The 13,133-nt window shown below is 42.5% G+C and overlaps 1 protein-coding gene across 1 annotated transcript in view; it reads right to left on the minus strand.

Annotated features, from left to right (window-relative positions):
- LOC104625678 (patatin-like phospholipase domain-containing protein 7) overlaps positions 1–9,579 on the minus strand; it is a gene marked incomplete at both ends in the record, with an annotated part of 62,881 nt that extends 53,302 nt beyond the window's left edge. Inside the window, one exon of the mRNA XM_010293370.1 lies at positions 9,466–9,579. Coding sequence (XP_010291672.1) covers positions 9,466–9,579 — 114 coding nt within the window. The remainder of the gene's footprint in view (positions 1–9,465) is intronic.
- Positions 9,580–13,133: the final 3,554 nt, after the last annotated feature.

The following is a 13,133-nucleotide window of genomic DNA, read 5'->3' on the forward strand; positions in this document are numbered from 1 at the left end:
TGATTCTTAATAAAACTTATGAGACTGATTGCCCTTCCTACGGGAGATAGCCTGCCTCGGAGAGCGTTCGCTATACCCAGCTCACATGCAACCTGTATCTGCAGACTAAGACTTGACTTAAACAGTTTTGGAAGGTGTTATGAACAATTTACACTTCTGAACCACTTTATAAATGTCAGAATTTTAATTACTTACTAAAACCATCTCCTGTATTTATAACTTTTTCTGCTTCACAGACAGCTAAGGAGAGCTCCAGCTAAGTTAAAGAAAACGTCCAAGGTTAATGACGGAACTAAGAATAGAACCTTTTGGTCTCATTTTCCAGTTGGCTGCTCCTATTACAAGGAAATATTATTTGTCTTGTTTGCTAGAGCAAACCTTACAGCCTTGGTACGTACAGATATGGAAAATTATTTCCCTGGTGACTTTGTAAGACAAGCAAATTGCTAACCATAACGGGATGAGTCACTCTGTCGCAGTCATGGCAACGTCGAAGGAACATCAATCTGGGATCGGAGCTAAGCATTGGCCTGAAATTTCCTTGCAGTTTTACATTACATACATTAGATTTTCTTTCACAAAAATGCAATGTTTTCCTTTAAAAGAGACTTGTGCATCCGTCTGAGGGAGAAGTCAATACAAACCACATCTCTCCATCGACAACAGACCCAACCTTCAATGATCAACCTACTGTGCAGGGCAGCCAGAGCAGCTCTCAAATAATTCAGTACAAGTGGGGAGAATTCAAAACCAACAGACAAAAAAAATCATCACCATCCTTCAGGTTTCCAAGCATCTTTATTCTAAACCCCTCCCAGTAACAGGGCACAAGAAGGAGCAGCACAGCTCGATACAGCCCGAGAGACTATGACGAGGAGCGAGAGGACGTGAGAGAGGACCTGGGGTGGCAACGGAGGGGGCTGGTTTAGCTTGGGGAGAAGGAGGAAGCAACCAGAAATCAGCTCTTGGGCTAAGAGGTCTCAGAGAGGGATTGAAGGGAAAGTTATTCCAAGCGTGCCTGGAGGAGATGGAGGCAGGAGAAGGCAGGTAACAGGGCACTGGCAGGCGGGTACCTCAGCACGGACACCTGGGCAGTGATTCAGCCGTCACTTATTCCCACCCTACCTATTTAGCTGTATTTCATGGGAAAAGCTCTGGGAGCTGGCAGTGAGGGTTTGGGCAGAGGGGGAAGGCAGGCGCTCTGGCAGCGCTGCTGGGCAAACCAGGCTGACCTGGAAGAGACACTGAGTTTTCAATACTGCGGTGTGCCATACGGCCTCCGGCGCCGGCCCCGGCGCAGCTGAGCCGGGGACAGGCTGGGTACTGTTTTTCCAAAAGTAGGCAAGACTTCCAGCCCCTCTCCCACGCGAACGCCAGTCTTTCCCAGGCACGGTGCGAGAGCGCAGCGCGCTTCCCAGACATCTGTACATGCAAAACTGCCTCATTTCCACAGTGTCACCGTCACCCAGGGCTAGACAGCCTTCACAGCACAGTCGGAAGCGTCTGGTGTGCTCATCCCTACGGCACATCCTGAATTTTACAGTCTCTTCTAGCACCCATCCACCCAGCCCTGCAAACACATACGCCGCTCTCCACAGCCACCGAGCCGCAGCCCAATCCACTGGCGCAGAACCAGGCGGTTTGGCTTCAAGGTTTGAAGAAAAATCTGCACTGCAAAAAGGCAGCGAGTTGGAGTCCAGACTTGTCCAAGAACACCAGGAGGTTTGTAAATTAGGGGAGAATCATTAATTGCCTGCAAAGTAAATGCCACTTTTTGACCCCTTGTACTAGGGAAAGCGCCAAACTTCTTTTGGTTTGCAACGAAGTTGAATTTATCCTTCCTCACGATTAGAAACCAGCAGCGAGCGGATCCTGCTCAGTTAATCACAGTTAATCACTTCAACCAAAAACGAGAGGCAGAAACATCGATTAGGCACTCCTGTTGTAGGCCAGGCGTGAGCAGAGCGGTGCCGTTGAAATTGCCACAGCGCAGGTTAAACTTGTCCTTGTGACACGGAGCGCGCTTTCCGACCCGCTGCTGCCGTCTCAAGCTGTGAAATGACTCAGAAAGGTCGCGAGGCTTTGCCAGCAACCTAAATATACACCTACAGGGTCTCACAGCGGGAGTCTGGGCTCCAGAGCCTTGGGTCTAAAGACTCAAGGTCAGGTTTTGAAGTTTGACTGAAGGTCAAACTTAAAAAAAAACAAAACAAAAAACACCCACAACACAGAAAACAATATTTACCCTCCTGAGCTTATGCAAAGAAAACTAACCTTACAGGGCTAACCACCTGAGCATTTCTCCGTCTCAAAAGCTACGTGGGATTCCAGGTGCATCAGTACCATTCTCCAAAAGCCCTGAAACCCCTCCTGCTCTCACAGATCCCACTGCAACTGTAAATTCATGAAACCTGTCCCAGAGCAGGACATTCAGTTGAGACACATTTTGCAAGGGAAATACAACGTTGTTTCTCTTCCTTCCACCTACTCACCTTTTCAGATTAACTCGTGAGAACACTTTCGTGGAGGGCAAAACGGGATAAAGAGTATTTCTCTTTCTCAAATGGCGTTAGAGAGCACTTTGCTCGGCACAATTCCACCTCTCTGACCCAGCTTATCGCTTACCACCTCATCTACCTAGAAACACGTCGTCTTCCTGGCTGGTTCTGAATCAACTCCATCCCCTGTAAGACCCACTCGAGCTCTCTTAGCAGCCTCCAATCCAATCCCCCCAGCTCCCTCGTATTGAACGTAAAAGTCTGCTGCTGCGTCTGCTCTGGGAAACCATTAATTTTCCCTCTGCTTAACTACTGTTAAATTACTGAACAGACCTGCAGCCTCTGCATTGCAGGGTAAGGACTAAACTTCACGTTCCCAGCGGGGCTGCCTTTGCCTACTTCAGGATGACCAATTCCGGTTTCAAAACAAACGTCCTTCAGGGATGGGACGGGGTGGCATTACAGCTCTGCATCACCTGCCAGCGACGGTGCAAGCGCACGCTGACTACTGTTTCCATCTCCGGTCTTAGCTGCTACCCTGAGCACCACTTGCTTCACAGCCACTGTAATTCCCACACCGAGAGGTTATGGTCACTCTGCAGTGTTGAGTCTCCAATAATCCTTTTAAATATTTCAACCTATTATCCACACCTGGCTAATCTTCCAAGGCTGGGTTCTAATTAAAGCTTTTGTTCCCATTCAACTGTGAAACGTCAGAGTTGCTTTACAAGAGGCCCTTTTGAAAGTGATTTTCATGAGATGTCAGTTGTAAAACACCTTCCTATGAATATTCATCTCATTCGGTGATTAGTGTGGATTGCCTGGCAAATTGACTATCTGCTAATAGATAACAATGGGACCAAACAAAGCTTCTTCCCATCTTAGCTAACTTTCAACAAAGCTGATTTAGAGAAATCACAAGATCTACACCAATATCCAAATTCACAGTAACAATTAATTGATGTAAGAGGTACTGTGTAGTACAAATCCCTCTTTATTAGAGGAGGAGAAACATAAGAACAAAACCAAAACAATACGTTCATCAACTCTGCTCCACGCTGCGCTGAGGTTCAGGTTTAATTGTACGCTATTTTAAATCTAAGCAAACCAGCTCCTGTGCAAGAAAGCCATGGGCCAGTCCCTAGGAAAGGCAGTACCATCCCCTGCCAGCGGCGCCTTCTTGCAAGTCCCTGGTTTAGGAACCCAGCCTTGGAGAAGGCAGGGAGCAAGCCTGACATGCCAGTTTGGATCCTGTACAACCAACAGATACATAGCCCTACAAATCGGAACGTGGTTTTCCTTCCAAGTCTGTTCCTATCCTCTCTAGCGGATCCTCTACCACCACCCGGATCCAAGAGACCAGTATTCTCGCAGTGAACAGGCTTGCAGGCGAGCTAAGGACCTTCTCCAGTGACTTTGAAGTTTAAAAATAAGGTATTAAATCGTTAAGCCTTTAAAACGTCAAATCAGTCATCCAGTAGGCCACGTTTAAATTAAATATGTTAAATAACAATTTATTGGTGCCTTCTTAACAGGTTATTATAGACCTTCACATACATATGTGATTTATTTGAAGAACATGTAAAAAGGGCTTTCTACCACACAGAGACCCAATGTGAATAAGCTAGCATGGAAAACAGGGCGACCAAGGGTTTTCTGTTCTACAAAGTAAAGGCAATTGTGGTAAAATAGTAATAACAGCCATTTTATCTATACAAATTGACATAATAGCAGGTTCGTTTCTGTAGAGCTCTTCCCAGGAGTTGAGTTTATTCTCTACCAGCTTTCTTAAGGTTTTTTTTGAGGGACAAGGGAGGAGGAGAGGTAAATTAGATCATCAACTTGAATAAAACCATGGTTTTATTGAAGCTTTACAAGGCCCCAGACCAGATAAAACACTCTGCTTGTCACAGAATCAGGGAGGCTTAGCAAAGGGTCTCCGATTAAAACTTCCGACAGTTTGAGAACCACCGTGACAAAGCAAATCTTAAACGCTCACTCGCAACGATTTCTGGCAGCTCTATAAATGCCGCTAATGCGTACAGAAGAACTGAAGCTCTAACCTGGGGCTCTTTGAGCTTGTAATGCTTGTGATCAATTGTGTCTTGGAGAAAAATGTCAGTCTTGCATCACTGCTATGACTAAGCACTCACTCCTGCCTGCCTTGTGTTGGGCAGCTACAGTTATCCACCACGCTTCTGCTCAACGTTTTTCTTCTCTCCTTTTCACATCCACTTCTTCTACAGTCAAAGAAAACTTATTTTAATATAGGCCATGAGAACAAATATAGAAAAATCTAGAAGCATGGCCTCTCCTGACCTGTTCTACAGTGCCACATCAAGCTTAAATAACACGATGCACAATATACAGAATGCCCGAGGGAAGCGTTTTGAAAAGAGGGTGCATTACTGAACTCACTTTGTAAGGCAGATAACCCTAGGGAAGGCTCCAGCCACTTCAGAAAAGCTCTGGTTAAAATAGGCATACAAAGATAGCAGGACTGTTCACAGTGGCTGACGGGTTCTGAATATATTTAAACCCCAAGGGCAGAATTACAGAATTAGAAGAAAGACGCAGAAAAACTCTGTATTTTCTGGCATGCACTTCTAGCATGCAAAAGGTTGTCTCAGTTAACCCCCCCACGTCTCCTAAGCAATTTCTCAGTGCAATTTCCACCAGCTACAGCAGGTCTAAATTTCCAGTTAGAATTACAAAATCTCAGCTCAGTAGAGGCAAAGATAATCTATGAAATGCAATCCAAGTTAGACACTGATGTTAGAACATCTCTATAATCTGTTCACAAATTCTGCGCTCTTGCTGCTGCTTCAAAACCGCTTTGCGGTGCCAAAAATCGTGAGCTGATTCTCTGTCCTACTTTTCAGAACTGAAGGCCGCGATGAAAATAGAAAGAATCAATTCCCTTTCGCTCCTGCAACTCTTAAAAGCTTCAAGCAGTATCAGAAGCAAGCACCGAGGCTGTCAGAGGAGCAAATGCTCTTGCTGGCTGAGTGCCCTGATGGTTCTGCAGGAGAGCTGTGGCCCTCAGGCATGAGTGCGAAGAAAACAAAGACGAAGATTTGCACTGTGGAACACCTTCAGTTGGGAGAGTGTCTGATGCCATATCCAGAGTGACTCAGGGTTGGGATTTTAGGATGCTTTCCTGAGAAGCTAGAAGATGTAGCTTTGACTCTGCAGACTCAGCAGAAGCTAGAAGTCAACATCTGTCATTTCTGGGCATGTATACTGAAAAATTGGCTGTTACTTATAACTTGAGATGAGATTCCCCATGCTCACCCATCTGTTTCATCCCTCAGAATAACAGCAGCTATAGTGGGTCACACCAAAGATCCCAGCAGACCAGCATCCTGCCTCCGACAGGACCAAAGCAGATGTCCAGGGGAGAAGACAAAACAGAGGGCAAGCATATGGTGCTTCCCCAAGCATCAGCTGTGCAATTTTTCCAGATTGCACATCACAGCTCAAGGAACTTGAATTACTGTACAGACTAACAGAGCATGATTTCCCTCATTTGACATTGTTCTCATCGGCAAGCACCACCCATGTTGACAATTTTCTTACCCATCAGGTAATATTTTCTTACAATGCATTCTAGAGTTCGATCCCTTTCTGGATCATCTACAAACACCATCATGACTGGTGGAAACCATGCAGGATGAAGTCCCTCCACTAATTCCTAGAATTAGAGTTCTTCACCCTTGACAGGAAATAGTAAATCTCAAGGGTAACTAACTGAAAGGGTAATTCCATCTCAGGAACTGCCCGGTTCTTGGCTCTTAAGATACACGCCATTTTGGCTCTACAGAGCCAAGAGGAACACCAGAACAAAAGCAATTCTCCCTGGCGTGGGATTCCTCTGAACTAAGAGAGCATTTCACCTGACTCAGGGGACAAGCACCAATGTGTGGTTGCTATTGCACCAAGTGAGACCCGGGTTAACCTAACCCTACCAGTCAGTGAGGGAGCATGTGTTTGATGGACGCAGAGACGCTGCTTTTTCTAAAAGGTAGTTTTCTGATTTGCAGAATTTTGCAGATTCACCACAGAGCTGAATCACAAGCTAGCTCTTGCTACCTAGTCAATTATTTCAAAGCTATTGCACCTGCTATCCCTTCATTACTTTATTACTTCTGGTTGGATGGGGAAAACATCATCATAAATCCTGTGCATAAATCACTCTAGTAGCATACCAGGAGAGAAAATAGGGCAGAGAGAATTCATTTGGCCCATCACTCTGCTCAGCACAAAGCACCACCTCAAACATAGTATTTTAAGAGGTTATAAAAACAAGTAACAATCTTTTAGCCTTTCTAGGGAGTAGAATCAGCTTTTTCTTAATATCCAACTGCTGCGATTTTAGTACGCTACCATTTGCTCTGTCCCAATATGGTGAGTAGCTTATGCCCTTTCTATCTGAATATAACTTTATACATTTGAAAATAGCCACCATGTTTTACCTTAACCTTTCACAGTCTTTTTGCCTTTATAGGTTAATACTTCTAAACACCATTTAGCCTCCTTTCTGTCCTCTAGACGCCCTTCATTCGATCTGCCTCTCCCTTCAAATGTGCTGCCACAGCCTGGTACTGAAGCTTTTCCAATATCACAAAGAACGCAAGGATTTCTTCACTGCAAAAACCATTCTGTTAACAGTTATTTTTTTCACAACTGCTTCATGTTGTTCAGCCACGGTCAGTTTTTGATCTTCTAATGCCGGGATTCTTTTTTTAAGAAACAGCTACCCAGACCCTTTTCTCTGTATGCATTTTATTAGTTTTCAGCTCAGAAACCTCTCTCCAGTACACTCCTTTAACTTTAAAGTTGACTTTGTATCTTCTATTTGACTTCAAACTTTCTACCCTATTGTCTTCCTCCATCACTTCAATTCTCTCTCACTTCTGTCCTTCCTCTCTTACCTGGTGGACCTAGCAGACAAAAAAAGAAGACAAGAACTTTGAAATCATATAAAAAATATTTTATCTTCAGCTCTTAAGACAGTCTGAAGACATCAATCATATAAATCACCTAGTTAAAGTCCATCTTACACTTCTCTTTCTAATTCTAACATTTGTTATAAAACCACCCAATAGAGTAAAAGTGTAAGATAAATCTTAGAATTTGGAGAACTCAAACAGCAGCAAAATCGTGTTTTTCCAACAACCTTTTTTTGCAATACATCTCCCTAAAAGATCTCTTTTAGCACTTTGTTTCATTGCAACTAACTAGCCAAACTATATGCAAGTCTAGAGAAAACTAATTCCGTGTTCAAAAGGGTCAGGAATTTGAGGCTGATAGGCTGCACTCTTTAGACACGGGAAGGCATTTGAACCCCAGTACAAATAAACTTTTTGAATTGTACTATAAATGTAACACTCAAAGCTCAACTTTAGCTGCAAAACAAAAAGATCCACATCCCCACAGAGAGCACTTTATAGGGGAAAACAATTCTGCCAACTAACAGAATAGGAAAAGAGAAGAGAGAGAAGAGAGACGCTGAAATCAATTCTTGCCCCAGACAAGAAGGCAGAATTAGAACACAGCCTTTGTGCAGATCAGCATTCAAGGCGTTGCTGGGTGTTCAGTGCTTACTAGCGATTCACAGCTTAAATATTTACTGCTAACACTTTAAATCATCCACTACGTAAGGAGAAAGGTCATTTTAAATACCATCCGGCTCCTTTCCTCACTTCCCGATCACTCACAAGGAGAGTGGTATTTAAGAGGGCAGCTCAAGACAGGAGGCCGGGCTGCCGGTACCCAGCTTGTGGCTACGTACAGGAGGTGCACACTGCTACCAGCTCATAATCTGGGCAGGAAATCTGCTCCAGTACAGAGAACAGCAGAATCAGAGGATTATTCAAGAGAGATCCAGAGAACAGGAGTGCCTTAACAGCCCACAACAGAAGCTCCAAAACACTTAAGCAAAAATAATGCTTACAGAGGAATCAGGAAAATTATTTTTCATTGATATAACTTCTGAACACCTACTGCAGTGATGAAATTCTCCAAGCAATAATACTGACAAAACCCTCATGTTACAAAAAACTGGGGGAACACATGAATACAGGCTTTATATTTTACAGTAAAGATAAAAAATAAAATTAAAAAAAAAAATTTATTATGTGTCCTAGGAAAGCAAAAGAATACAAGGTATTTGAATTGGGTTTATTACTTTTGCAGGTGTTTTTAAGAAATCTGGTAAAGTAAGTATATGTCTTAAAGACAGCAAAAAGAAAAATCAGAAATAATTTGAAGTAACAGCATTAAAGAACTGCCTTTAAGGCTAGTGCAATGATTTAGTGCTTAGTGTAATGTCCCTGATGCACTTAGGGACAAAAGAATTAAATTTCAAGTCCGTCAGCCTCCAGATTTGCAAGAGAGAGGTATAATGTCAAGTGAATTAAAGAAGATAGATGAGTTGATGGATTCAAAGGGAGCCATCAGAGTCTTCAGGACACAGACAGATCTGGCAGTTGCAAAATGAGGACAGACAGCCTAAAATGCAAGGAGGAGGAAAACCAGCCCCCAAATATCTATGCTCTGAAATAACGGTACATATAACCAAGCGCTGACTTTGAGTCCCAGGGAGCAAGACAAATGCATACAACATTTTAAAGTGATTTTAGAAGTCAAACTTTCATTTACTATCAACCGTACTGTTTTCCACTTTGCATTTAGCGAATGTTTTTCCACTTTACTGCGTTTAGCATGAACTTCTTCCAGATATACAAAACAGCCCGCAATAAACCACGCTAAAATTGATTAGAAGATAAAGGAAGAGAAGCTGGTGAAAGTCTGGTACAGATCAGATCAGGCAGACAAAGAGAATAAAATGTTTTCTCAGTATGCATCAATCATATAGAAAACCCAGAGGACTTGGTGCTAACAGAGAGTTTTAGCTCCTCAGACATATTTTCAGATAGACAGAAAATACTTTTAATTTTCTTACCTGGGGGAATTTGCGTTTAATAGATGTCAGCGCTCCCTCTGGGAGTTTGGCAAGCTCTGAATCTCTGACTGCGTGTACCGTTGTGGCTCTAGGTTGATGGGTTAATGCCTCTACCTGAAAAAGTACATAGCCAAAACATTAAAGATAATTCACAACACACAAAAATCAAACATCAGGGTGAAGGAACTGAAGGGTTCCCAAGAACCAGACTTCCACACTTGTTGCTCACGCACATTCAAACAGAACGCCCGTTGCCCCCCGGGGCGCTTACAGAGGGAGTTACCGAGGGCACGTTCACCTGCACCAAGTATTAGCATCTATTTAATCCAAATCGCTCAGGCGCCCGCTCTGCTATCGGACAGTTTTTCACAGAACTAGAACCCGCAGCACCAGACAGACGGTATTACAAGAGCAAGTTTCGTCTGAGCTTTTGCAAGCTCTCACACACGGCGCATCTCCAGAGCGAGGATAAGAACGGCTTGGAACGCTTGCCAGAACAGCCACCCGAGGACACAAGGAACTCGCCGTCACACCACCACTTACATCTCTTAGTCCATCTTTAATCCATCATTTTTAGTTGTGATAAAGCCATCTACGGGAAAGGCAAATCCCACTTCTCTACTACTCCTTCTTTCTTCTTTCCTGAATGCCACCCTGAAATACTTTACTTTCATTTTACTTTCAGAAGCTGAAAACCGACAACGTTGAAATAATCAATACTTCCTAAGAATTAAAGAAAGGGATGAGGAACAAATCTGCACATTTTGGCCAGAAGTGAGCTTTGCTTTTCCAGGTTTTGGTTGGTGGGCTTGGTTTTTTGGTTTGGGGTTTCGTGGTTGGGTTTTTTTGGGGGGGTGGGGTGTTGGTGGTTTTTTTTACAGATGCATGGGTGCTATGTAAACAGGAAAACGTGTGACACTACACACCTACCTGAATAGTGCACAATTATTTCACCCAGAAACATTTATTTTATTGAGAATTGAAGTTTAAAGAAGAAAATGATGGCGCAATGGAACTTAACACAGAGATACGCTCCTTTACGGCGAGAACCTGACACAATATAAAAAAACCCGGGTTCAAAAATCCAGCTCTGCAGAACGCAGCTGTTCCCCAAATCCCCAACCGCACCATCTGCGGAGCCCGGACTCGCCACCAGCTCTTATTTTGTTTTGTAATGCAGAAATCAAATTCCCTGGTGAAATATCTTCACAGGCTTAATGAGCCAGCCCGCTAGGCGAGATGGCGTCACTCGGAGCTCGGGCGTTAGCTACAACATCTAATTGCTTAGAAACAGCCTGGTGCTCAGTTTTGCAAGTGCTGGCAATAGGCAATGTTTCCTGGGTTTAAAATCCATACATCAGTCGTTTCAAAAAACACGGTTGTCACTGTAGTAGCTGTAATTACTAGGGTTAATACACAAACAAAAAATTCCTCACTAACTGCAATTCATGGACACTTGGAATAAAAAGGAACGTGACTTTTCATTTTAAATTTTCCAGCAGAAAAGGAAACAGAAAATGTATCAGCTTCTAATCGTTTGGTTTGGGGTTTTTGGGGACAGTGATGGGTTTGGTGGGGTGGGTTGTTTGTTTTTTGGTTGTGGGTTGGGGTTTTTTTTCGTCAGAATTTGTTCCAAAGCATATGTTTACAGCAAATTCCAACACAAGCAATGCTTTCATTACAGAACTAGGTGCTCAGACACACAAAAAGTTCATATATATAATGCACTGTACAATGGCTGAGCTCTGCCAGGTGCCCCGGCATGTACTTCTGCCCACAGTACAAGAAAATTAATTTAAAACACGCAACTCCGTGACCCTACTTCCAACAAGAGGGTGTTCCTGGAAGACTACAAGTGCGCAAAATGGACAATTCAGACAGCCAGAACACCTAGATCTCAAAAACTTGCAATTAGTCCAGAAAGCTGAGATCAGCCTGCTAATATTAACTCTAGCTAGTGCAGAAGAGTTTAATCAACACCAATTGCTATGCATGAAAAAATGCTCAAGTAAATTTAAAGTAACTACATTTCGCAAGACCTAGCCTCTGTTTTCTGTTCAGATGCCAAGGCTGTTTTGTTATGTAATCACATTTTAAACTAATTGTATGGAAGGGGGGAAAAATAGGTCATGCCATCTTTGTACACACATTTATGGTCAAACAAGCCCCCTTTAGGTTCCCCAAATGGTTGTGTAACATCTTCTATTTTCCCTATCACCAGCTTTTTATCACAGTTTTCAGCTCTGTAATTTAGCTTCCTTATCCTGAAAGCAGGTTAAGGGTTTCAGTTGTTAAAATAAAACCTTTCCTATCAGCCAGTCATCAGCTGATTGAGTTTATTTAAAGAAGAAAAACACTCAAACTGTCCAACATCCTTTTCCACTCTTTTCATGATATATAAGTGCATAAAATTAACTGTGCTCCAAAGGGATCACAAGTCTTTCAGAGAAGACGAGATTTGTAAAAAAGGGGATTAAATTTTCACTTTAAAACAAAGCCTCAGGGATTTTTTTTTTCCTCCAAACTGTGACTTTGTCTTTTCGAATTGTTCCCTAGGCAGATCAGAGGGGAGGTGGAGACCTTTTCCAAACCTCCTTCACAAGGAGCCGTTCAAATCTCTGGAGCAAGTTGCATTTGCAACATTACCAGCGTTACGGATCCCCGCACTCGCAGGGTGTTTGCTGAATGGAATTCCCAGCTGATTACAGAAATGGGATCTTGTACTACTCTTACATACAGGAACTATGCAAGTCTTGCCATTAGCTTTGCTATTTTCATGCGAATACACCTTGGTATTCCAGCATGGAAAATATCCAGGTCCCAGACAATGTACACCAAGAAATTCAAATTCTGCTTTCCCCTTAATTATCATCTCAGTTCCCAGTATCTGAATTTATGAGTTATCCCAAACTATTCATAAAATACTTCCTCACCAGAAGTGAGAAGGTTTTCTTCAACATTTGGACCATCTGTAGGATTATTCTCAATCTTCAAGACATTCTCACCTCTCCCCTCTTTACACCCAGTGGTTATAAAGCCTTCTCTGCACTAGTTTTAGATTTTCTGCACACGGGAATCTGCCATTTAAATACTTATTTGGCTATTCTCTCCTTTATTTGAGATTAAAAACATATTCTAACATTGAGTCACAGTTCTCCCCGTAAATGATACTTTTCTTCTTTGTATTTATTCTTAGCAAACCATTTGAGATGTCATCTATTCAGAGTTTTTTCTTCTTGCTTAGAAAAAGGAAGTTTCCTGCAACATGAGTACTTAAAATCATTTCAATCTTAAGCCACATTCAAATCCTTGGGGTCCTCTGTCCAGTGAACCTCTTGAACAAGTTTTCTCATTTTTCCAGGTTTGTAAATAGTACAAGACTTAGAGATCTAGCGTCAACTTTAATACAAATAAAATCCACCTGTGATCAGAAGATCAACCCCATAAGATTATTTCTTTGGTTATAAAAGCTAAATTTAATATTTTGATCACCCACCACAGCTACAGTAATCAAACAACACCAAGACACCTCCATAATAACCTTAATAAACAAACGTTTTGAGAAATAATATTATCTTCCAAATCTTATCCAACCCAACCTGAGGGATATAGATAGATAGATAGTATATTTGATAATTGTGTGTGTATGTGTGTGTATATATATATAT

Source organism: Phaethon lepturus, unplaced genomic scaffold (genome assembly GCF_000687285.1).
Source record: "Phaethon lepturus isolate BGI_N335 unplaced genomic scaffold, ASM68728v1 scaffold2778, whole genome shotgun sequence".
Lineage (NCBI taxonomy): Eukaryota > Metazoa > Chordata > Aves > Phaethontiformes > Phaethontidae > Phaethon > Phaethon lepturus.